This window comes from Rhodofomes roseus (genome assembly GCF_022264815.1).
Source record: "Rhodofomes roseus strain CIRM-BRFM 1785 chromosome Unknown C8Q71scaffold_2, whole genome shotgun sequence".
NCBI classification, from domain to species: domain Eukaryota; kingdom Fungi; phylum Basidiomycota; class Agaricomycetes; order Polyporales; family Fomitopsidaceae; genus Rhodofomes; species Rhodofomes roseus.
The window spans coordinates 1471096-1494076 of NW_025952958.1; the positions used below are offsets into that span (position 1 = coordinate 1471096).

A 22981-nucleotide genomic window follows, 5' to 3' on the forward strand; every position below is an offset into this window, starting at 1 on the left:
ACTTAAGCGCCGGACGCTGCGATCGGTCGGCGGCGATGCGTCCCGCGCACGTGGGATCTTAGATCTGCAGATGTGGGTGTTCGCGGAGTTCTCTTCGCCCACACAGCTGCACACTCGCCCCGATCAGCCAAATGTAGCACCATGGAGGCCCTATTGAGCGAATTTCGACAATTATACGACTCTTGATACCACAGCACAATGTTCAGCCTGGCTAGATGTGAAGACAGGCCTCGACCTCTATACATCGACCGATGTACCCAAGCTTGACTCCGCCTGCTTGATCTTCTCCCTCGCCAGCCTGCCCTTCCCCCGCGCCATCTCGACCTGCACCCAGTCTACCTTCGCCTCGTCGAAAAGCACCATCTCCTCGTCATAAGTCTCCAAGAACAAGTCTACCTGTCGATTGAACTCCTCCGTGCCCGCATGTTCAAGCACGCTCCGTATGCCCACGAAGAACGCGTCCAGCACGGAGAGGTTGTGCATGACGAGCAGCGAATGCGCAGACATCTCGTGCGTGTGCAGGAGATGGTGCACGTACGATCGCATGAACGGCGGCTCGAGAGTGTCTGCTCCCGCCTGACCCTCCCATGACGTCCGGTCTAGAGCGCTGTGCAGTATGTGCGTCCCGGGGCTCCGGGGGGAACATGCACCACAAGGACAGACGGGTCTGGCGTCCGGCGAGCCCTCCGCCGTTTGCTGCGCGTGTGAGCGGCCGTCGAGGAAGTTCGCAGCAAGGCGCGAGTGGTCGTGGGCGTAGTCGCCGCTATACAAGTTGTGCCCCAAATCCATCTTTTCGCCGGGACGCACCTTCGTCCTGGGGCTACCAGCAACTCTGGCATCCACAGGCTGCGTATCCCCCAGAGCGACGGGGAACGCGAAGTCCAGCGCGACGCCGATGTCTGCGGCGCGCTGCGCCCAGTGTGCGTCAAACAGGTCTATGCCAACATCCCGTACGAGCCGGAGCATCTCGTGGGGGGACCTCGCAGAATTGACGAGGCGAGGCTTGTGCGTCGGCAGGGGCTGCAGTGACGCCCGGAGAACCTCGCTCAGCGCCGCTGGGTCCATAGCACTGGTATCAGCGCTGGACGTCGGAGTGAGCGTATTGATTGCCCCGCGAGGCTTCAGTGTGTCAGCGTCATCCCCGAGGTCTTCGTCCGCGGCCTTGGACCGCGCAGAGAGGGCCGCGCGGAGGGGCACGAGGTCGAATACATAGCCCGCGACGCCGTCGTCGAGCCGCCGGTACGGACTCGGATTTACTGCCTTGAACTCCTCGAGGTCCTCCATGAGCCCTTCCGCGAACGCCTTCCGCGCTTGAACGACCGCTCCGCCGGCCATGTGCACGAGGACATTGCTGAGGGAACCCGTTAGCGGCTCCCCGTCTGACCCAACCTCTCTCCGTCGGGCAGCAACAGAATGAAGCAGGTTCGCGAGCCACGCCGTGGATCGTTCGAGAGACTTGTGTGTACGTTTATTGGAGTGAGGCGCAGACGTGAAGGGCGTGTCAGAGAGAGCGGTGATGATGTCTGGGTTGCACGCAGCGTCGTATTGCGCCCACACTTCTGGAGTCAGCTACTTTCCAGCTCAGCGGCATGATCGGAGCTCGGACAACAGGCGGACATACCTTCCGCACGCCGCGAATGCAATACGTCGCAACATAGTCTTTGTTATTGGCAGGCATGTCCCTCCCGTCAAACGGATCCCGTGCAGACACGGACAGCACATGGTCGGCTGGTGAGAACCCGAGGAACTGATGCAGCGGTCGCGGTCCTGGCTGTGTTATTGGGAGCGGCGGATTATGTTCTAGGCTGATCAGAGTCGGAAAATGTCAAGATACGGTGACTACGGGCGCACGAGTTCGCGCGATGGTCGAATGTCACGTCTGCGCTTAGCACAGTGTGTGATCCTGCTACCGGTTCATCAGCGCGAGACATAGCCAGGTATTCATTAGGTGTCCAACCTCTTTGGCGCAACTCTCAGGCTGTCGCGAACCCACAGCATCTCTGCGGCGTACGGGCATCTATATCATGCATGCAGCATCGTTTATGCACACGTCCGTGACGCAACGCTCGGACTCCGGAGGTTCGCCAACGGAGCACATATGGAGACTCCACTTCGGACCCTGGCTATGGCTCGCGCTTTGAAAACCGGCGGTACGACGACACACAACAGGACCGCGCAACAGCAACGTCCTACATTCAACACGAACCCGTCGCCTGACCAACAGACACAAATGGAGAAGCATCTCACAATGTTTCGAAGGGGACATGCACCCAGCAGATCGCCCTCGTAAGCCGGACGTGATCGCGCGAGAGGTGCGGTACAACCCCGCGCGATGTGGCCGTCATCATGCCCGGCGTCTTGATCGCAATCCGCGCCGCACCCTCTTGACGCTGCACGTTAACCTCGCCCAGACGGGGGCCGAAGTGCGGAAGAGGCGTTGCATGAGATTGGGACGGAGACGAGGAGAAGATCAGAGATGACCGCGGCTTGAGTTCCGCGTTCATCATCGCCATGGCCCTGACGAGGCTGCCGCGGGGCCCTGCCTTCAGCGTGGTGGCGAATGCAGAGACAATGAAGTGCTGGCAATGCCGAACTGAGCCAGACTCGATCGGGCGATGTTCGTTTTTTGCTCGTTGGGCGCAATGGAGAAGTCGGATTGGCAGGAACGATGGTTCTAGCTCCCGCCTCCCGGGAGTTTGGTAGCACGTGGCACGTTGAGGCGCTTGCATACTTAGGCGCGCCGACGACGGTCAGTCAAGTACTGCACCAGTTTGGCACCAGTACACACTTGGAAGCATAGCTGCGTGGTTTTCGCCGTGCGAGAGAAGTAAAGAACAGGAAATCAATCATGCCATTGTTCCGTTTCACTTGATGTGTCGTAGCAGGTGTGAACAAAATGGAGAGTGCTTCCTCGTGTATCACGAAACGTGCGTAAATACATCGTGGGCTTACCTCGTCCGTGAGGCTGGTGTCCTCGGTAAAGACAAACTCGCTACCAAGCAAACGTAACAGAGGTGACGGAGAAGTGTTTTCGGGGAGCTGGCCGCGGCGCGACCGTGAGTTGCGCGGCGCGTAGAGCCTCCTGTGCTGTGCTGCCACACACTGACGGACTTCGGACCGCCAATGAGGCGTAGATGAGAATAGAGACGGACCGCCCATGGCAAGAAACTGACAGTCATACAGACGCGTTGGCACGGCCGCTTCATGCAGTCTGGGTGCGTGATGAGTCCGCCCGGGCAGTTCGCGCTTTCGGCAACACGGCGACGCTGCCTTAGTGGGTTGCGCAGACACACAGAACGCCGTCCTTCAAACGACGGCGAGCGTCAGCGTTCGGGTGTCAATTTAGGCTTTACAGGGACGACAAACTTCAGTACGGCACGAGTCGCAGGCGAGACGCACTGTCGGTAATCAAGGGGCCTCGCAGTGGTTTGACGGGCAGGATTCCCAATTGCGCGCGCTCCGAAAGGGAATGTTGGCGCAGGGACGGGGACTTGGGTCAGGAGGCCAAAAGAGGACTTCGCGATGAGGAGGATCGCTTCTGGACGGGTAATGGCGGGGAGGCCATTGGCGCCTGGGCTGGCAAACGCCGAATTAGCGTGGAAGCCCGGGATCACGTACAGGGAACCTTAATGCTTGAGGGCGGATCTGTCCCGTCCGGGTGCGCGGGCTGGTGGTTGCGTGCCGCACAGGAGACGACGGTGCTCGCAGACGACTCGAGACGAGGACCGCTGGGACGGCGTCGCGGAGTTGGGAGAGCGGAGCGCGAGGTACGTAACGGGCGCGACGGCAGAGCTGGGACTGGCAGCAGCTGGCAGCCGGGCGTGGGAAGGGCGCTGGGAGGGCCGCGGGCGGACAGGGCCATAAGAGCAGTGCGCGGATTGATTTCTGGCGCCGCCCTTCTCTCCCGCCTTCGCCTCCGCTTTGAGTCGGAGTCCGCGCCCCCCAGCTCAGCGACCCGGCCCAGTGACGGCCCAGCGTAAGCACCCCGAGTCGCTCGACGCGCCCTGCACTGACGGCCATGGTCTCTCAGGCAGCGTATCCCGCCCAGCGCCCCGCCCCCGCCCACAACCGCCGCCTTCCCGGCACGTGCCAGCCCGTATACGAAAGGCGTCAATCCACGCCTCATTTGGCACGCATCGTTCCCTCCCTGCGGGAGCGCTTCACGTCTTCCTCCCTTCCTCCGCCGCCTGCCTTCCTCCCGCTATCGCGCTCCCAGCCTATCCATCATGACCGACCACAATCCAGACGGCGACGACCACCAGGGCTCTCCGCCCCAATCGGCGGACGTCGTCCAGCCTCAGATGACCATGCACCCAATCACCTACTCCTCCATGCCCATGCACATGTATCCCTTCCCGCCGGGCGTCCTCCCCGCCGCCGCACCCCGCACCAAGCGCAGGCAGGTCAAGAACGCCTGCACAAACTGCCAGAAGGCCTGCAAGAAGTGCGACGATGCCCGCCCCTGCCTCCGCTGCGTCAAGTACGGCATCGCCGAGGAGTGCATCGACTCCCAGCGCAAGGAACGCCAGAAAGGGGTCAAGCGGGGGCCATACAAGAAGCGTGATGGAAAGTGTGAGTCCTCCGCCACTGATCGCCGTGCCCCGACATTGACCGCTCCGGCCACAGCCAACAGCGTCGACGAAACGATCGACGCCAACGGTCAGCCGGGTATGGTCATCCCGCCGGCCGTTGCTGCTACGAGCGCGACGCCTCCCATCCCGTACGTAGCACCTTACGCGCCGTTCTACGGCCAATACCCGACCCACCTGCACAAGCCCGGTGAGGGACCCGTCTATGTCCCGCAGCTTGTATACGCCCCTCTTCCTCCGCCGCATCCTCAGCCGATGCCTGGCCACGGCGGCCAGGAAGGAGAGGCTCCCGGATACCCTCCTCCGCCATACTATCCCATCTTTACGCCGTATCCGCCACAGTACGCCACGCCGTACATGGTCCCTGCGCCTCGTCCACCTGAGGGTCAGCCCATCCCGGTCCCTGGAATGCACCCCGGACATCACTATCAGCCGTATCCGCCGCCTCACATGTACCAGAAGCCGCCATCCAGGGGACCGGACATGCATGTTGCCGCGCAACATCCTATGGTGGACCCTCGCCGGGACATGCGCTATGACGGTAGGATGCCGGAGGCGCTGCATCATGGCCACGGCAAGTGAGGGGAGGACGTTGTGATATCTGTGCGTCCCATCCTTGTGTGTTCGGATTCCCTTTGTCTGACGACCTGTTACAGTAACGTGTCGATATGCTCTCATCTATGCTGCTGCTCAGGTCTCGCTTTCGTATTGCCCGTCGTCGCGTGAGCATGTAAGATAGGATATGGCTACCTCGTCGTTGCTGTACTGTAGTGTAGTCGTCGGGTCGTCGCGCTGCTTGGATATTTCTTGGTCTGTCAATCTGTGTCGTAACAATATTGTGAAAATGTGTCATACTGGATTCTCGTGTGAACGATGCTAACTCTACTGAGCAATTCGCAAACACGCGAGACGCGAGCTTGTCTGACGAGCATGGGAGCAACAATCCGACAATGCCGTAAGAGAGACACCCGGCGCAGCGCACCCGAAAGCTCTACGCGTCCACTGCAAGCATCGCAGCGCCTCCGGCAACTCAGAACGCTCTCGACGCGCGAATCTGCCCGCGAATCCGAATCTGTCTCCGAGAATGCGGGGTAGGGTGATTGCGCCGTCGGGGCCGGGGTGTGGGGTCTGCCCGTCGACGCATCGGGCGACGGGATGCGCTGACTGTGAATGGGGGCAGCCATCTCCGCGCGCGAGGGAGGCCGACTCAGCGAACGTGCCCTGTCTGGATTATGCCGGGCGCTGGCGTCTGCGCATTCTGGAGCTGGGGACCGCCTGGATGCTCCTGGGCGCGGGCGCGACGGGACGACGACTGCTGCTGGTGCGCCTCCGAGTCGGTCTGGCGCGCGGGCTGGTGGGACTCGGAGGAAGGCAAGGGTACCCGTCTGGCGGCCAAGCGTGCGTAGCGCGAGGGATGCGGGGAGGCGCGTTCCCTGTGCCGTTGTCACTACTCGGTTGCGTGGATGGACGCCTGCCTTGGGCTCGGTTCCGGAGGTTGGTTGGGCTGAATAGCCAGCAGTGACTGTCGCGCGCGGTACTAGCTTGCGAGGTTGCACTGCAACGAAGACTTGCGGACGGCGGCGAGGACGATAGCGGGGCAGACGCCATACGCGGAGAACATCGAGGAAGGTGAGTGTACCTAGTTCCTGGCTCCCAAGACGCGCGACGCGGAGCAACCTCGAGACCGGGCGAGGGACGTACGACATGCAGAGGGCGAGAGGGCTGGGCCCTTGGGACCAAATTGGAGCGGTACGTGGGCTTCCAGTACTTGCACGCGCTCCGCCCTATCAACGTTTCAGACGGGAAGGCGGACTGGACTGTTGGTTTGGAATTATGCCGTAACAGCGAACCCGGTGCGGGTGACTGTTGGGGGAATCATCTATTCATTATCACCGCCCATGCAACGCCATGCCGGCCGTCTGCTCCAAGACGCGGGTCCTTCCTGCGACGGACGTATGTGCCGCGTCAGCAGGGTGCTTGTGGCGAGGATCAGAGAACTAGTGAGTGTTGCACTCACCTGTGGTCTCGGAGGCGGAAGCTGTCGTGCCGAGTCCTCGTGCAGGGATCGAAGCTGTTCTCCGCATCCGCATGTCCTTCATTGAAGGCGCACCACAGGTCTTCGCAATCTTCTAGAGGAGCCGACGTGCTGCGTCACTGCATTGGGACGCGAGTAGAGCTAGGTGAAGTTTCGTTGTTATACAGCATGCGCACATGCATATCATCGATGCGCCGTGCAGCCTGTGTGTCCAAGTCAGGATTATTCAGGGAAAGGAAGGGGAAGAAGCGTACCTACCAGGAGCCCGTACGTAACTGTCCAGGCCTGGGGAAACAAGGTTGACCGCCTGGACGTAGTCTGACGAGTACTCTCAGCCAGGTTTTCACCCTGCCTCGCACTTCATTGCGTACCCATTGTCGTGGGCCCCATAGGAATCGTTAGGACGCAACACGGAGACGCCATCCTCCCCTCAGCACGGGCGGTTCGTTGATGAGTAGTCGACTGAGACATGGGTTCAAGGTCGCGACCGCGCTACAGCCGCACGCGGGGACAGCTCCGCATTCCCCGCAGACAATCCCGGAGTCTCAAACAGCGCCACCGCAGCGACGACGCACTATACCCTGCCGAGCACTAGCGCACTATTCCTCCTCCCAGCCCAAGAGATCCCTCGAGGCTCGATGGTCATCTCGATAAACGGGGACGCCATGAGCCAAGCCGAGCTATCGAGGTCCGAGTCTCCGTGACGAGTGGTGCGCGGAGAGGCCTCCGGATCTCCCCTGGCGGGCGGCGACGAATGGTGGTGAGTGCGATGATGAGGAGATCGCGGGGTGCCGATTTGCTGGTGGGTGGGTCGCCAGCGCCGCGGTGTCGCCATACGGCAAGCGAGCGGGCTGAGTATGCACGCTTACCGTTACCCGCTAGTCCGTGGATGAAGACGTCGCGCCACACGTCTCAGCCACATCGCGTGTCGCGGCCGTCGTCTTCACACGACGCTCTATACCTCGCTCAGTACTCATTTGACGGCCTGGGTGACCTCATAATCGGAATCTACGCATCAAATCCAGCTCAGGCAAGGTCTCAGAAAGGCCATATCAACGACGGAACGCGCGCAAGACCTCACGAGAGTACGGATGGGGAGTCGGCTCGGAGCACCCGCAGGCAAGCCGCAACATGACCGGTGAACGGGTGCTGCACTCACCGTGTGCCAGGAGTGGAGCAGGCTACAGAGTGGCTGAGTAATGGTATGTCTTCTATATGGGTGGACATGGCAGGGAGGAGTTCGAGCTCACAGAGTTTGAAACTGTTGAGGTGGATTCCTCGCGATGCACTGTATATGCAATATTCCAGTTCGTCGATGATCACTCAGTTCCGCTCCAGTCTCTCGTGAAACTTGGTGGCGGGGATGGAAATACTGTATACAACGTAGACTCGCAGTAGAGTACATCTGGGCGATTGACACGAAATACGAATGCCTACAGTGCGGAATTGTACAAGACAGTCATGAACACTGTATCAACTGCAATTGGACCTCCTACGGAGCGGGAGCCAACAAAAGGTGATATCGCGAGCAGAGTGTGGGTCAACTTGGTGGATTGTGGTATAACATATTGCGAACCAGCGTCCTGGAAGTACAAAAGGTCAACACAGGAACATTGAACGAATGTATACCTCGTCCCACTCCGAAATCAGGTACTCACTAGTACTCACTCAGCACCCTCTCCCTAGCCTCCCAATGTGCAATCTGTGGCACCTGTTCACCGGTATTGCTGCTAGTGTGAGTTCTTCCGACCCGTCCAGACGCTCGTGGGGTCTTGCGCGCGTTCCGTCGTTGATATGGCCTTTCTGAGACCTTGCCTGAGCTGGATTTGATGCGTAGATTCCGATTATGAGGTCACCCAGGCCGTCAAATGAGTACTGAGCGAGGTATAGAGCGTCGTGTGAAGACGACGGCCGCGACACGCGATGTGGCTGAGACGTGTGGCGCGACGTCTTCATCCACGGACTAGCGGGTAACGGTACACGCTGACGCGGACGCTTTCTCGAGGCCCTTGGCGCTGTACACCATGGATAGACCACGTTCACCAGCCGACATGGCTCTGCGCGCCCACATCTGACGACGCTGCGGAAGACATGTCCACGGTTTCCAGCATCGGGAGGAAAGATCAACGGGACGACAGTACGCAAGACGAGGCAGACTCCCCCCATTGACGCGACAATCGGGAGCCCTCCTTGCCATCCCTACTAGCTCTTCTTCCGCGATAGGCTAGGTTCACAGACTAGACGCCCCACAAGGTGACTTCAACGCATGTTGCTTGGGGTTGCTCGAAGACAATGCAGAGAGATTACGAGCGGGGAACGGTTTGCGTCGGGCGACAGGACATGCGAAGGCTTGGAGGGAGGCATGAGATTGTCGATACCGTCGGGGGAGGGCTGGAAAGGCTGAAGGTACGTGCCAGCATACCGAGGTTGACTGCAATCCCCCGCCTGCCGTTTCGCTGAACCCTTCCGGCAGCAACAGCAGAGCGACTAGAGGCATACACTAGTGGAGCTGCGACTCTGACAGCTGTCACTCCATCGTGCCTTCGCCCTACTTCGTTGCCTCGTCGCCAGGGCCCGCGACGCTGAAGGACGGGGGCCTGCGAGTGCGGTCGATGCTGCAGTCGTTGGCGGCGTACCCTGAGCGCACCTGCGGTACTCGCTGGGATCCGGGGGTCACCGGTCAACCGCGGTCCAGCCCCATTTCCCGAAATGTGGCTCGGCTCGGCGGTTGGCTGGGATTATCCCCAGAATCGTTGCCGTGGTCCTGTTTGCCCAGCCGAAGGTTTGGCCTCCAGATCCCATCACTCGTGAGATTGCAACCAATGCTGCGACACCTGTGATGCTGGTCCGCTGGGCGCGCCTTGCTACTTGGTGGATGACTGAAATCCCTCGGCGAACTCTGGCACGCTGGCTTTGGATTGGACTGTGAACGGCGTATCGTTCCCTACAGCACGTCGTGTCCTGTGACCCTATCTTCGCAACGGGACGTCCCCGACCGCATCAGCGTGGCACAGAGAACAGATAGATTGGTTTGTACTCACGAAATGCCAACCGCAATGGTGCAATGCATCGACTACGCTCGTACGAGGCCGCGGGGGCCAAGCGGTGTAGTATGTCCAGCATGCGGATATACCGAAGACACCGAGTCGTCCTGCCATCGTTTCGGGAATGACATGCCATGGAAAAATTAATCCGATTCAATTCTCCACTTGGTCGTGACGGCGTGTTGACAGGACAAGAACGGGTGAGTAGTTGTTGAGCTGGTATGGAGTAGACACTCGCTGGCAGTGCGCCGTGGCAGGCGTCTGGCAGTGGTCTGTCTAATGAAAGGGATGCCCGACGACAACCATGCTTAGGCATTCGTTGACGCCGCAATGGAGAAGACGGAGGGCACTCACCTCGCCTTCAGCTCAGGGAAAGGGACGCTACCGTCGCTGGTAGCGCTCTCCGTCCAGCCTCCCTTCATTCGAGTTCACCCCTGTACGTGCGGCTCCCCCTCGCCTCAAAGCCCCATCCTGCAGGTCCCCCTCGCCTCTTCATGTGCTGTGATCAATGCGACACGACTTCGCGAACTATATGTTGTCTAGTGGATGTCTCCCCGGGTCGTGGCCTTGCCTTGGTGATGGCAGACCATGTTGACGTGCTCGAGACGTTGGGGTATGTGCCGGAGCAAGATTCGCGACCGCTGCGTTCGGCGAACCGGTGATGATATTCTTCAGGATTAGCGGAGGTCGAAGTCAGGTCGAAGTTGTCGCAAGTTGTGTACGAATCGGGGACGCGCGGTGGCAGACTCCTCAACGTTCAACAGGTGGCACGGGAAAACCTTCACAATCCGATCGCCAGACTTTGGCCCGGGTTGGGTCGAAGGCGCTCCCAAGCTTCTCCTCCTCCCCTGGGCCCGTTGTCCTCGCGGTCTCTTGTGAAGGAAACCAGCTCGCCCTCTATCATTGTACTTGTGTCTCGCAATCGACGCGGTGGTGGCTCGTTGACCGAGATGTCTTCAACTCCTTGTGCCATTTGGCGTCAAGCACACACGGCTCCATTCCGGTTTCAGTCTCGTTGACGTGCAGCAATGGTACAGGATGTGAATGGTTAAGTCAAAGGGAGAGAAGACGCATGCATTGTTGTGACTCCTATACAATCTTCGAGGTGTGTACCCCTATCTATATCATCGACGTCGAGTTTAATCCGATCGGTCGGGCAGACCTTGATTGAACTGCCGTTGAACGCGCCGGTCTTCCCCGTCCGATGCATAACAATTCACTCTAGTTTTCATCGGTCCTTTGCGTACACAGCAGCACAATTCATGGTACAGTAGTCTCTGATATCATGCTCACTGGGGAACGTCGCAAGATAGACCCCGCTCAACTTCGTAAGACGAGGGTCCTCACACGACGGAAGAGCAATAATCATGTTTCGCAATGATGTGAGCGTACGTTCGTTGAACTGGCGTTTGTTGCACGCGCGATGCACCGTAAGACACCCTCGTACGTACGGTGCATTTCATCATCCGCATCACCGCGATTTATTGACCCTGCATAGTGCCCACGCAGACGACTCGTTATTCAATAGGCTGTCTACACCCGTTGTTGTTCTCCAAACTGCCGCGCGGGACGCAAGCCGTTCACCCCGTAGCTATCCGAGTGGGTACAATGGACATCGCGGGCCGAGCATCAGGGTTCCTATCCCAACACTCCGACATAAGCCCCCAAACACTGTCCGTCAGCTCCGGGATGTTCTGCGGCCGGCTAGGTAACGCGCCATTGGTCATGGCAGCGATAACATGAGCATCTCGCCTCTTCTCCGCCCACGGTTCGCGCATCGTAAAGAGTTCTAGCATTGTCATTCCGAATGACCAGACGTCGCAGGCGGTCGTGATCTGAACTGTGTCTTCGAAGATGAGTTCTGGAGCGAGCCAACGCGTCGACCCCGATCTTGTGAGTGTCGTAGTTGCCGGTGTTGAGTTGATGTCCCCAACTACTTTAGCCATCCCGAAGTCGCATAGCAATGCCTCCCCCTGGACGACCCCACATACGTCAACAGTCCCATTGTCATCGCTCCGACACTGACCTTGCTCGATACTAGGATGTTGCTCTTCAAGCAACGCGTTCAGTGACAAGGTATCACATAAATGCCACTGCGGCACTTACGCATCGTACTGGAGACAGGCACGTCAGTCAGATCAACACCACAGCCAAGCCAACAAGAAGTGTACCGTTCCCGTGCACAATATCTTTGTCATGAAGGTACGCTAGGCCACCCGCTGCACCCCACAACTATGTGCAACACATGAAATGGAAGTTGACCTTTGATGGTGCGACTACCAACCAGATAAATCTTATTCGCGCTCCTCACGCGTCCAGCATACCTGGTGTTGTCACCATTAGCGAAGACAACCCACATATGTCGTGCTCATTCCACGCACTCAGACAGGTTGCCTTCCGATCGCCACGGTGATACCTTTGTCGAATTGTCACAACGTGCAACCCCGACTCGGAGTTCTCGGAAGGGAACTTACGACGTGAACAAGCGGACCCAGGTTGGTCACAATCCCGAAGAGTGGCTGAACGTGCGGGTTCTTTAGCTTCGACCAGATCTCGATTTCGTGGATGAACCGCTACAGAGTACACGTTCATATTGGGTATCGAAGTCGTAGGAAAGTGGGCAGGACTTACCTTTTGCGCGCGTGCAGACACTCGCACTTCTTGTAGACACTTCAGCGCGACCTGTACGTAATGGTGAGAAGACAACACTCGGCATTGAGAGGCTAAAGTTCCGTACAGGAATTTCGTCCAGCCAGACACCTTTCCAGATTTGACTGTGTCCGCCAATCTCGACTGCTCTGTCCCCTATACGGGATATCTCTCCGTTGAGTAGTTTTATAGAAGGCAGAATGTCTGTTAGTTGTTGTAGGTGCGCCAGACCCTTGCGAAATTCCCCGTATTCTTCTAGAGAGACTGGATCGTCTGCGTCGCCACGCCCTTCAGCTAGAAGCTGAAGTGGTAGGTCAATCACGAAGGTCGTCAGGGCGGATGCAATATTCTTACTTGCTGTCCCTCTCTCATGAGCATCTCGGCAGCGGGTTCTCCGTGTCGCTGTAGATTAGCAGCTTCTTGGAGAGATGATCTGTCTCGCAGGACTTGAAGAACTTCTTGAATCCGTTCACGTATCTCCTCATGACCAGCTTCCATCTGTTGCATTCCTAGGGCCTGAGCGTCACCATGTCGCAGGGCTGAAACCACCTGGTTCATCGCGGCTAGAGGTCCGTGATGCTGAACTTGGTGATAGATGGTCAAGACGTACTAGGAACTTGCTCATCATGACGTCGAGTTCGGCGGTGCAATTTGTAACCCCCTCTCCAATCTCGTTTCTTTTAACTGTTGCATGTCAAGATACTCTTGAATCTGCACAGGCGTCGCGGCACTTACGCAGTGCTTTGAGCTTCGAATATTGAGACCACGCATTGACCCGATGATATATCCCAAAAAGCTTCCTGTAGTAGTAGTAGATGAAGGTCATTCACTGTCTGCAAGTCTCGTGTGTCACATACAGATCGAATTCGCTCAACAGATCGCGCAAGGACGCGTCCGGCACACCAGCGGCACTCAGCATCGTAATGGTATCGGCCAATTCTGCGACTTTGTTTGATAGTCTGCGACATGCTTGCTGCGAATGTATGTCAGGCCCTCTTTGAGATGGAACTCATCTTAACGATATGAGCTCAGACCTTGTTCGCATGGATTTGCTCACAACACTTGCGGATTTCTGAGAGCGCACCAGCAGCGGTCCCGGTCCCGGGAATCCCAGCATCGCCCGCGATGTTCAGACCCCCGATCATAGCACTAGTAGCTATGTCCATCGCAACACAGATCCGTCGTGATAGTGCGCGACACGCCTCGTAGGAGCCCGAGTTGAACGAGCTTCTGGCTCCTTGGCGCTGCTGCACTGAGAAGCCAGATACACATCAGTACTTCATCCGCCCGGATCACGATACCAGTGCTAGACGCGCACATCTTGTTCTTGTCACCCAGTATCGAATGGGCTCGTGTGCGGTGATCAGGCTGGGTCTGCCGACTTTCTCAGGTTCATAGTATAACATTATTACATTCGGTCCTACTCTTCTAACCCCATGCGTCTCGCGAACCACTCTCCGTCATCCCACCATGCTTCTCTTGCGTCCACGAAGGCGAACTGAGAACTTTGTCAAATACAACGATGCCAACTCTTGCTACCAAACGCATACCATCGTCTAGCCGCTTCGATACTGGAAGCCATTCTTTGCCCATGTGTTCCTGATATGCCTTGAGCACGGATGCGACAAGCAGCTCGGAAGCGGGGTGCGTTGAAGCAAATGCGCGCTCGAGCACGTAGAGGTCAACAGCCTTGTCTTCTGCAAGCGTCGACGTATAGGCCAGCCCGAAGTCAATCAGTACCTGTAGCCCCGTCGCAATCAGTTCTGGATACCTGGCTGAACATTTGGAGTTTAAACAGGCGTACCAGCTGTAACCCCTTGGCAGAAGACGGATGTCGGAGGATCATATTAGAGGTTGTTAGATCACCATGTACGATATCAGCTCGATGCATTTTGGCTATTTCAGTGCCGATCATTCGCATAGCATCGTCTGCGAGCACGCATGAGGTTTAGACATGCGAAGTGCACAGAGACCAAAGCTACCTTCCGAGATACCGTATTCATCGAAGGGATCCTCTTCTTCGATCTCATGGGAATCGTCTTCAGTCTCTTCTTCAGTAGTTTCGTCTTCGCCTTCGGCTCCGCCGCCCAGCAGCAACCTGATGCTTTTGCCGTCGATCCACTCAAGGCCCAACACGCCTTGTGCAGTGTCTACCATACGGATACCTGGTACATTCACTCCATGACTATGCATTTCGAGATCAGCCGGGATTTTCGACACACGCTTGACCAAACTTACCGTAAGCATTTGATTATCGCGCGAGCCTCTCCGGCTACTCTCGCTTTTGTCAAAGTGGTATCAAGGGTCGGGTGTCGATAATGCTTGTGAAAACGGTACTTCAACAAAATCGGCGTCCTGCCGTCCGAAGCGTCCGATGGTGAGGTGGAGCTCGATGCGAACTCGCATGGATGCAAGTACGCTTTGAATACTTTCTATGCGCACGATGCCGGATGTGTTAGAGCGGTCATAGACGAGGTAGAATCCTACTTGCTGCTTCGGCACCCTGTGAGACCTGGATAGCGGACGCCAGCAAGCGCGAGGTCGCTGACTCCATGATGCCTCGGATGGCGAACGTCTGAACGCGATGGTGGCTGGAGCGAAGCAGGATTGCAGGCGCCGATCTCGATTACATCAAACGCCTCAACCAAACCGGGTAACTCAAGTCGTTGGAGGCATCTACTTACAATATTGCACGAGCCACAATTATACAATTAGCCTTGGTAGTACATAAGTAGAGGTACATAGTCATCCGTATCATACAAAGAGGAAGGCATCCGGAGAAATAGGTTGTCCGGAGCAATAATCAGAGATACGGAGGCGGTATTGGAACACCATCGGTACACGTCTCACTCAGCGACATCGGGATCCACCTTAATCACCACCTTTCCAGTCGCCCGGCTAGTCATGAGACGCTCGTATGCCTTCAAAGCATCCTCGAAGCTGTAAACCGAATCCACGAGGGGCTTGATTTTCCCTGTTGACAAACAAGCCATGAGCAGGCGCGGAAACTCAGGATCATGGATAAGCGTACCTTCAGCAAGATACGTTGCGATTTGTTCCTGGTCGGCGCGTTTGGCGCGAGCCTGAACGATCCTGGCGTTGCTCATCAACATGAATGCAATACTCATTGAAATCGAACGGACGTACTTCCAGGAACGTTTGGTGCCTCCGAGGAAGCGCGGCTGAAGGTACACCTTCCATGCTAGTATTGCTAGACCGACAACGTCGAACCCCTTTGGCTGAGGGCCTACGGAGATGAAGGTTCCCCCAGGAGCAAGGTATGCCTCGCTATGGGCATAAAGCGAGGTGTCCAGGAGACCAACCGCCTCCAGGAAGACATGGAACTTCGGAGTAGGAGGGTTAGAGGCCAAGGTCTGATGCAGCGGAGCCTTGGTATAGTCGACAAACTGGTAATACGTTGCCATCAATCTACGTTGGAGTGTTCGAGAGCGCGCAGACTCACCTCGTCTGCACCAAGAGATCGCACATACTCCTCATTCTTCGCGGATGCACTTGCAGTGACCTTGCAGCCGACAGCCTTCGCAAGCTGAATGGCAAACGCTCCAACGGCGGTACTACCACCGTTGATGAATACACTCTGCTCAGGCTGGAGGCCGCCGAGGTCAAATAGAGCCCGGTAAGCAGTCATGGCCACAAGCGTGACTCCGGAGGCTTGTACGGGGGTGACATTGGCAGGAAGAGGGACAAGTTCCTCCGCTTTGATGCGGGCATACTGCGCTAGAACACCGGTTCCCGCCTTGAACGGAATTGCTGAGGGGGAGTCAGAACAACCAAGTGGATAGCATGGGAGACCGCCTCGACTGACCAACAGGACTCCACCCAAAGACCTGGTCGCCTTCCTTGAAACCGGTCCCGTTCGCATCAACTATTATGCCAGCGACGTCGTGCTCGGGGACGTAAGGTCTCTTGGCAATGAAATTTGGTGCCGTTTTCATGAGCTTGTAGGCTCTGAGGGAGCGTTAACGCTACAGCTGCGAGAGATAAAGGGCGCCTTACACTGGATTGAGAGCCGCAGCTTGCACCTTGACCAACACTTCGCCTTTGTCGAGTTTCTTGGGTACCGGCACGTCTTTGTCAAGGCGCAGGACCTTGGAAGGCTCCCCTTTCCCGACGACGCGCCACGCATGATGTGTTTCTGGGATGGACATGGTGGTTAACGACAAGGAGGTGGAAAGAAAATCACACGCTCGCACAGGTGCTGTAGGTCGCTGCAGCTGAGGCTCTCGTGTAGCCGACTCCCGAGCACCTTTGCGGTGCGTCATGCTAAGTCCCGTGCGTCTGTCGCCCCGACATTCCCGGACTCAAGCCGCGACGCGTCTGCCGTCGGAGTTTCAAAGCGTGTCTGCGGAGATCAGACATCGGATCTTGCTCACGCAGTGACCCTCTGCCCCGCCACCGCACGTTCTAACTAAGCCGGGTTTGCTTTCCATCGACCACCACAGCGACGACGACGGACGCACGCGTTCACCGATAGCTTCGCCACCATGGAGGTGAGTCCATGAGCTTGCCCACGCGTCGCTCTGCTGAAGATCGCGTAGAGCGTCTTGGACTTCTCGCGGGAGTTCGATGTCTCGGTCATGGACAATGTGGTCATCGCATTCTACTCGGGCTCAGGACAGGAAGTGTGTGCGACATCCTTGCTCGGAGTGTGCGCAATGCTGACCTCATGTACGCCTCGTGCAGCAACAAATGGCCCAACAAGTCTTGACGCAGTTTCAAGAGAACCCGGACGCGTGGACGAGAGTGCCTGATGTCCTTGAACGTTCATCGTTCCCTCAAACAAAAGTGCGCGTAGTCCGCGGTGCATGCCCTCATTGACGTGCTGACGAGTCAAAATTTCCTAGTACATCGGACTTCAGATCTTGGAGAAGCTGATCACGACGAGGTGGAAGTCGCTGCCAGAGGGCCAGCGGCAAGGTGAGTTCTCTTAGGCGCGATCTTTTGGTCCTGCTTAATGGAAACTCCAGGAATCCGGAACTTCGTTGTCGGCATCACTGTCAAGGTGTCGTCCGATGAGGGAACAATGCGGAGAGAGAAGACGTATTTGAACAAGCTGAACTTGGCACTCGTTCAGGTGCGTCGCAATGACCATGACCATGAACGCACGGAATTGACATGGCGCGTAGATCCTCAAGCAGGAGTGGCCACAGAATTGGCCCTCGTTCATCACGGAACTCGTGGAGTCGTCAAAAACGAACTTATCACTTTGCGAGAACAACATGGTCATATTGAAGCTACTGTCGGAGGAGATCTTCGACTTCTCAGCCGAGCAAATGACACAAGCGAAAGTGAAACACCTGAAGAATCAGATGTGTGGCGAGTTCTCCGAAATCTTCAAACTTTGCTCGGAGATTCTCGAGGAGGCCCAGAAGACGACCTTGATCAAGGCCACTCTGGAGACGCTGCTGAGATTCCTGAACTGGATCCCCCTCGGCTACATCTTTGAGACAACGATTATTGACCTCCTGCTCAACAGGGTAAGCCACCACATGCTAAGACGCGTGCTTCTGAAAAGATCTGACGCGTCTGCCTTCGCATACAGTTTCTGGAGGCCCCCGAATTCCGTAACATCACTCTCAAGTGCCTCGCTGAGATCGCAGCTCTCAATGTTGGTCCCGAATACGACCCCAAATTCGTCATCCTGTTTGCGATGGTCATGACGTCGGTGAACCGAATGATCCCTCCCAGTACGAACATCGCAGCGGCATACGCGGCCGCTGGTGACGCAGGACAAGAATTGGTTCTCAATCTCGCGTTGTTCTTGTCGAACTTCCTGCAAAACCATTTACGTGCGGTAGAGACGGACACGAACCGGGACGTCCTGCTCAATGCGCATCTTTACATGGTGAAGATATCCCAGGTCGATGAGCGGGAGATCTTCAAAATCTGCTTGGAGTACTGGCTCAAGCTGGTCTCTGAGCTGTACGAGGAGATTCAGGCGCTCCCCATTGGCGAGAGTGGCTTGCTAATGGGCCTAAGCCTTGGTTCGAGCCAGTCCATGCTCAACGGTATCGCACTCCGGAAGAACATCTACAGCGATGTGCTTTCGAACTTGCGCTTGGTCGTCATCGAGAAGATGGTCAAGCCCGAGGAGGTACGTGGCGATTGTCTCATCGTCAAGGATGCATCTGACGTGATGTCGTATAGGTGCTTATCGTCGAGAACGAGGAAGGCGAGATCGTTCGTGAGTTCATGAAGGAGAGCGACACCATTGTTCTCTACAAGTCCATGCGCGAACTACTCGTCTACTTGACGCATCTCGACGTGAATGATACGGAGAATATCCTGACCGAGAAGCTTGCCAAGCAGGTGGACGGGTCAGAATGGTCCTGGCAGAACCTGAACACCCTCTGCTGGGCCATCGGTTCCATTTCTGGTGCTATGAGTACGTCTGTCGTCCGTCGTTTCACGTGAGTGCTGCTGAGGCTTGGCTCTACAGACGAGGAGACGGAGAAGCGCTTCCTTGTTACGGTCATCAAGGACTTGCTAGGTCTCTGTGAGATCAAGCGGGGGAAGGACAACAAGGCTGTTGTCGCGTCGGATATCATGTATATCGTCGGACAATATCCTCGTTTCCTCAAAGCGCACTGGAAGTTCTTGAAGACTGTCGTCAACAAGCTCTTCGAGTTCATGCATGAAACGCACGAAGGTAAGCCTGAACGTTGAGAGTTCACAGCAAAACGCAATTCTTGCACCCGCTTGTCGGCAATTAGCTCCCGTATGAATATGGCTCTAACGTCCGTCCAGGTGTGCAAGACATGGCATGTGATACGTTCATCAAGATCGCGCAGAAGTGCAGGCGGCACTTCGTCATGCAGCAGTCGGGGGAGTCTGAGCCCTTCGTCGATGACATCCTTCGGTCGTTACACAGAATCACAGTCGATCTGTCGCCACAGCAGGTTGGTACCAGCGCCTCTGAACCTTGGCACAAGCTAACTGTTGTGTACCATTGTAGGTCCATACGTTCTACGAAGCTGTGGGATACATGATCTCGGCAACGCCGAACAAGCCTCAGCAAGAAAAGCTGATTGCTAAGCTGATGGAGCTGCCTAACAACGCCGTAAGTACCTTCCATGCGCTGTTCCATAAGTGCGATAGCTGATGCCTCTTCATCCAGTGGGACTCCTTGATGCAGCAGGCAGCACAAAACATGGACGTCCTGTCGAGCGACGAGAACATCAAGATCCTCTCGAACGTGCTCAAGACTAACGTCGCGGCATGTACTTCCATTGGCAGCCTCTACCTGCCGCAGATCGGTCGTGTATTCCTCGACATGTTGGGCTTGTACAAGGCCGTCAGTGGGATCATCAGCGAAACCGTGGCGCGTGAAGGTGAGCGGTGGAAGACCCCTTCGATTTCGCTCATTGACTGATTCGCTATTTACTAGGCTTGATTGCGACCAAGACCCCGAAAGTCCGGTACTTGCGGACCATCAAGAAGGAGATCTTGAAGCTCATGGAGACATTTATCAAGAAGGCCGAGGATCTCGAGGCCGTCAACATGAACTTCATGCCTCCCTTGCTCGATGCCATCCTCGGCGATTACAACCGCAACGTGCCTGCAGCACGAGATGCGGAGGTCTTGAACGTCATGGCGACAATCATTGGACGTCTCGGGGTGAGTACTTGCGTTCCCAAGTTGCAGAGGTTCCGGCTGACCGGTCGCTTGATAGCCTCTGCTTACGCCTCAAGTGCCCGCCATTCTGGAAGCTGTGTTCGAGCCTACGCTCAACATGATCAACCAAGACTTTGCTGAGTTCCCAGAACATCGTGCCGGCTTCTTCAAGTTGCTACGGGCGATCAACCTCAATTGCTTCCCAGGTAGGCGTCGTGACCATGTTCATGCAGTTCCGAACGAAACTAACCGTTACGCTTAGCCTTGCTCACGGTGCCGCCGCAACAATTTAAGCTGTTCATGGACAGTATTATTTGGGCGATCAAGCACACGATGCGAGATATTGCAGAGACTGGGCTGAACTGTACGTGTTTCCTCGCGTGGATCAGATAGCAGAGACTCACCCATGCTTAGTGTGCTTGGAGGTCGTCAACAACTTCGCCGGTGCCGACCCAGCGGTGTCAAACGCCTTCTTCCAGCAGTACTTCCTCAGTATCATACAGGACATCTTCTTCGTGCTCACCGACACCGACCACAAGAGCGGCTTCAAGCTACAGTCAATGTTGCTTGCTCGCATGTTCCAGCTGGTCGAGACAAATCAGATCTCGATGCCGCTCTTCGACCCTGCGTCAGTGCCAGATCCGACGATGGGCAACTCGATGTTCCTGAAGGAGTACACCGCCAACTTGCTCAAGAATGCGTTCCCGCACGTGCAATTGTAAGCTCCCACTACACCGCAATGCGCCTAGTACTAATGCTGCGTTCCAGGGGCCCGATCCAGACGTTCGTGTTGAACTTGGCGGAGTACCACAGCGACATCAACCGCTTCAAGCTCGCTCTGCGTGACTTCCTCATCCAATTGAAGGAGTTCTCCGGAGACAACGCAGAGTTGTACTTGGAAGAAAAGGAGGCTGAAGCACAGCGCAAGGCGGAAGAAGAGCGTATGGCGGCGATGCGCATCCCGGGCATGTTGAAGCCGTCGCAGCTAGAAGACAAGGACGAGGATATCTGAAGAAGGACTGCTCCGGATACGCGCCGCTGTATGATAGACTCCGTCGACTTGGTGTCCAAATTTGGTTCGACTGCTGCTGCAACGTATTTGTATTCTGGTTCTCCCCTGCCTCCACCACCCCAATCCCCGTCCCCGTCGCCCCTACCTCATTGTAACTTTGTCTCGCAGCAGCAGTGTATAATCGCGCTATCGTCATCTCGCTGTTCCCGCATATATGTCCCACATGTACAAGTAGCTTACGACAGGAATACACATGAGGATAATGTACCGTCAGTGCGCGTCCGTCTGAGGGAGTGGCGTGTGATGATGATGAAATCTATCTATAAACCGCAGGGCGACCGCAGGGAGTGGCGTGTACTGCGTCTTTAGAGTGCAACGCGCCATCGACGCGTCGACACCATTGCACGTGTTCGCGACAATCTGCGATCTCGCGCGACTGAACTCTGATCTGCAGATCTGTCACATCTGCGGGACTGCATCTCAGCTCGCGCCTCCACTGAACATCAATCTCATCGGCTACCACAACTAGGTACATCCACAGACGCAACCAGCAAGATGTTCAAAAAGTATGCAGAGGATATGGCGAAATTTTACTGTGGGTGTGGAGATCTGACGGTTCGGTGCAGGTTCAGTCCGTCGAGCGATGTCTCGGGACAGACGAGCCTGAAGTCATCCGTCCAACGATCTATACGGTCTGGTCTGCTCTCGCAGTGGAAGATCGACCCAGAGACACTGGAGCAAATATGGCCCAAGAAGGAGCCCCTCACGCTGGTCAAATGGTCAGTCGCCTCGCCCCCACACCGCGATTCTCACTGATCGCCCCCGACCTCCACCGAATGGCGACAGCAGAGACCATATCTCTATCTACACGCTGCACGGCGAGGCCCTGTTCTTCCAGCACTTTGACGAGCCGTTCTTCCCCACGCTGCGCCTGCTGCACAAATGTACGTACTCGCCCTCGCGATCGCGGGTGTATGCGCTGCGCGCACGCTGACGGATTACCTCACGCGCCAGACCCGTTCCTGCTGCCGATGGTGAGGATCGACCGGGGGGCAATCCGCTTCCTGCTCGCGGGCGCGCACATGATGTGCCCGGGTATGACCTCGAAGGGCGGCTACCTCCCGCCCGCTGACGCCGCCCTGCCCGCGGGCACGCCCGTTGCGATACACGCCGAGGGCAAGGAGCACGCGGTGGGCATCGGTATCACGAAGCTGGGCACGGAGGAGATGAGGACGGTGAACAAGGGCGTCGGGGTCGAGACGGTGACGTACATCGGGGACGACTTCTGGGCGGTGCAGACGTTGTAGGGCGTAAGGAAGGCGGATATGACGATGTTGTACTCACACCTGTATATCAGATGACCTGCGGGTTGTACGCTGAATGAAGGCCGGGCTAGCTTATCACCCCGTGCCGCTGGGCGTGGCCTGGCGGGCGCCTGCGTACCGATACAGTGCTCGTCATAGAAGAACGACCGCCAATTGCGCTGGAATCGGTGTCGTTCGTACGGTACCCTCGAAGCTCCGTATGTCACGCGCTGCCGGCGACTTCAAACGCATGTCGATCGCTATTAGGTAGTGTGTCTTCGTTCTGCGTATTGCTGCCGACTTTACAGCTATCAATGAATTGCGTACTAGTTCTCGAGCCTCATATGAATGCCACGCTTGGTCCGTCATGCGTCTCCTGGGAGAGTAGGCTGTCATCGGGCTGCCTGCCTGAGAGACTCAATGACCCACTACGCCGATATTCGTCTGTCAATCAACAACACAACAGCATCTCTAGATGGCAGGTGCCACCGCGTGTGGCGTAGCAGAAGGCAAGGTCCGTGCGTTCGCACAACATGATTCGCACAGCATTCTCCCTTCGAGCGAAGCGGCCCATATATGGGAGGCTCTGATCCCATTCATTGCCCGCAGTGCAGAAGACGACCACACGGAACCGAGGACAGGCCCCGACCGCCGTTCCAAGTCTGTCGGGCTGGGAACAATAGGTGGGCGAGCCCACCGGCCATCGATAGTAT

At 56.7% G+C, this 22981-nt stretch overlaps 8 protein-coding genes across 8 annotated transcripts; 3 read left to right on the forward strand and 5 right to left on the reverse strand.

Moving 5' to 3' along the window:
* Positions 1-130: 130 nt before the first annotated feature.
* On the reverse strand, positions 131-2655 carry C8Q71DRAFT_734962 (tRNA-guanine(15) transglycosylase-like protein). Its single transcript, XM_047922438.1, has 3 exons — positions 2248-2655; positions 1622-1805; positions 131-1569 (listed from the first exon to the last, which is right to left on the reverse strand). Exons 1-3 carry the CDS (start codon positions 2511-2513, stop codon positions 238-240), a joined length of 1782 nt encoding a protein of 593 aa, XP_047783930.1. The 5' UTR covers positions 2514-2655; the 3' UTR covers positions 131-237.
* Positions 2656-3903: 1248 nt separating this feature from the next.
* On the forward strand, positions 3904-5421 carry C8Q71DRAFT_734966 (uncharacterized protein). Its single transcript, XM_047922439.1, has 4 exons — positions 3904-3976; positions 4031-4572; positions 4627-5192; positions 5246-5421. The coding sequence occupies exons 2-3, from the start codon at positions 4227-4229 to the stop codon at positions 5169-5171; spliced, it is 891 nt and encodes a 296-aa protein (XP_047783931.1). The 5' UTR covers positions 3904-3976; positions 4031-4226; the 3' UTR covers positions 5172-5192; positions 5246-5421.
* A 2702-nt stretch (positions 5422-8123) lies between these two features.
* Positions 8124-9043, reverse strand: C8Q71DRAFT_225865 (uncharacterized protein). Its single transcript, XM_047917135.1, has 2 exons — positions 8283-9043; positions 8124-8207 (listed from the first exon to the last, which is right to left on the reverse strand). Exon 1 carries the CDS (start codon positions 8788-8790, stop codon positions 8293-8295), a length of 498 nt encoding a protein of 165 aa, XP_047783932.1. The 5' UTR covers positions 8791-9043; the 3' UTR covers positions 8124-8207; positions 8283-8292.
* Positions 9044-11133: 2090 nt separating this feature from the next.
* Positions 11134-13568, reverse strand: C8Q71DRAFT_734988 (kinase-like domain-containing protein). Its single transcript, XM_047922440.1, has 14 exons — positions 13352-13568; positions 13175-13290; positions 13053-13117; positions 12928-13001; positions 12672-12866; positions 12406-12618; positions 12300-12350; positions 12143-12241; positions 12050-12084; positions 11953-11992; positions 11840-11900; positions 11775-11782; positions 11695-11718; positions 11134-11641 (listed from the first exon to the last, which is right to left on the reverse strand). The coding sequence occupies exons 1-14, from the start codon at positions 13481-13483 to the stop codon at positions 11249-11251; spliced, it is 1506 nt and encodes a 501-aa protein (XP_047783933.1). The 5' UTR covers positions 13484-13568; the 3' UTR covers positions 11134-11248.
* A 104-nt stretch (positions 13569-13672) lies between these two features.
* C8Q71DRAFT_734992 (uncharacterized protein) lies at positions 13673-14919 on the reverse strand. Its single transcript, XM_047922441.1, has 6 exons — positions 14809-14919; positions 14556-14749; positions 14300-14502; positions 14122-14246; positions 13868-14057; positions 13673-13815 (listed from the first exon to the last, which is right to left on the reverse strand). The coding sequence occupies exons 1-6, from the start codon at positions 14869-14871 to the stop codon at positions 13778-13780; spliced, it is 813 nt and encodes a 270-aa protein (XP_047783934.1). The 5' UTR covers positions 14872-14919; the 3' UTR covers positions 13673-13777.
* A 244-nt stretch (positions 14920-15163) lies between these two features.
* On the reverse strand, positions 15164-16613 carry C8Q71DRAFT_734996 (uncharacterized protein; the record flags this gene model as incomplete). The annotated part of the gene is made up of 6 exons (XM_047922442.1): positions 16335-16613; positions 16144-16286; positions 15781-16088; positions 15465-15724; positions 15349-15410; positions 15164-15291 (listed from the first exon to the last, which is right to left on the reverse strand). Exons 1-6 carry the CDS (start codon positions 16598-16600, stop codon positions 15164-15166), a joined length of 1167 nt encoding a protein of 388 aa, XP_047783935.1. The 5' UTR covers positions 16601-16613.
* Positions 16614-16723: 110 nt separating this feature from the next.
* Positions 16724-21237, forward strand: C8Q71DRAFT_734998 (CRM1 C terminal-domain-containing protein). The gene is made up of 17 exons (XM_047922443.1): positions 16724-16828; positions 16877-16960; positions 17022-17123; positions 17183-17255; positions 17306-17412; positions 17465-17815; positions 17881-18432; positions 18486-18723; positions 18778-18987; positions 19086-19237; positions 19294-19398; positions 19456-19669; positions 19726-19955; positions 20011-20158; positions 20215-20316; positions 20367-20670; positions 20721-21237. Exons 1-17 carry the CDS (start codon positions 16823-16825, stop codon positions 20962-20964), a joined length of 3222 nt encoding a protein of 1073 aa, XP_047783936.1. The 5' UTR covers positions 16724-16822; the 3' UTR covers positions 20965-21237.
* A 282-nt stretch (positions 21238-21519) lies between these two features.
* On the forward strand, positions 21520-22271 carry C8Q71DRAFT_853408 (uncharacterized protein; the record flags this gene model as incomplete). Its single annotated transcript, XM_047926937.1, has 4 exons — positions 21520-21530; positions 21591-21743; positions 21811-21908; positions 21979-22271. 4 exons carry the CDS (start codon positions 21520-21522, stop codon positions 22269-22271), a joined length of 555 nt encoding a protein of 184 aa, XP_047783937.1.
* Between the last annotated feature and the right edge of the window lie 710 nt (positions 22272-22981).

Coding starts and splice junctions, on each gene's coding strand:
- C8Q71DRAFT_734988 (XM_047922440.1), bottom strand. CDS start 13,483: ATGGACATAGCTACTAGTGCTATGATCGGGGGTCTGAACATCGCGGGC. Junction 13,118..13,174: donor CTGTTGAGCGAATTCGATCT/GTATGTGACACA, acceptor CTACTACTACAG/GAAGCTTTTTGGGATATATC. Junction 11,901..11,952: donor GCGCGAATAAGATTTATCTG/GTTGGTAGTCGC, acceptor TGTTGCACATAG/TTGTGGGGTGCAGCGGGTGG.
- C8Q71DRAFT_225865 (XM_047917135.1), bottom strand. CDS start 8,790: ATGGGGGGAGTCTGCCTCGTCTTGCGTACTGTCGTCCCGTTGATCTTT.
- C8Q71DRAFT_734998 (XM_047922443.1), top strand. Junction 17,124..17,182: donor CATCGTTCCCTCAAACAAAA/GTGCGCGTAGTC, acceptor AAAATTTCCTAG/TACATCGGACTTCAGATCTT. Junction 17,816..17,880: donor TTGACCTCCTGCTCAACAGG/GTAAGCCACCAC, acceptor CTTCGCATACAG/TTTCTGGAGGCCCCCGAATT.
- C8Q71DRAFT_734962 (XM_047922438.1), bottom strand. CDS start 2,513: ATGGCGATGATGAACGCGGAACTCAAGCCGCGGTCATCTCTGATCTTC. Junction 1,806..2,247: donor CATGTCCCCTTCGAAACATT/GTGAGATGCTTC, acceptor GACTCTGATCAG/CCTAGAACATAATCCGCCGC. Junction 1,570..1,621: donor GCATTCGCGGCGTGCGGAAG/GTATGTCCGCCT, acceptor GCTGGAAAGTAG/CTGACTCCAGAAGTGTGGGC.
- C8Q71DRAFT_734992 (XM_047922441.1), bottom strand. CDS start 14,871: ATGGAGTCAGCGACCTCGCGCTTGCTGGCGTCCGCTATCCAGGTCTCA. Junction 14,058..14,121: donor CTGCCAAGGGGTTACAGCTG/GTACGCCTGTTT, acceptor ACGGGGCTACAG/GTACTGATTGACTTCGGGCT. Junction 13,816..13,867: donor ATCGAAGCGGCTAGACGATG/GTATGCGTTTGG, acceptor CAAAGTTCTCAG/TTCGCCTTCGTGGACGCAAG.
- C8Q71DRAFT_734966 (XM_047922439.1), top strand. CDS start 4,227: ATGACCGACCACAATCCAGACGGCGACGACCACCAGGGCTCTCCGCCC. Junction 4,573..4,626: donor CAAGAAGCGTGATGGAAAGT/GTGAGTCCTCCG, acceptor CTCCGGCCACAG/CCAACAGCGTCGACGAAACG.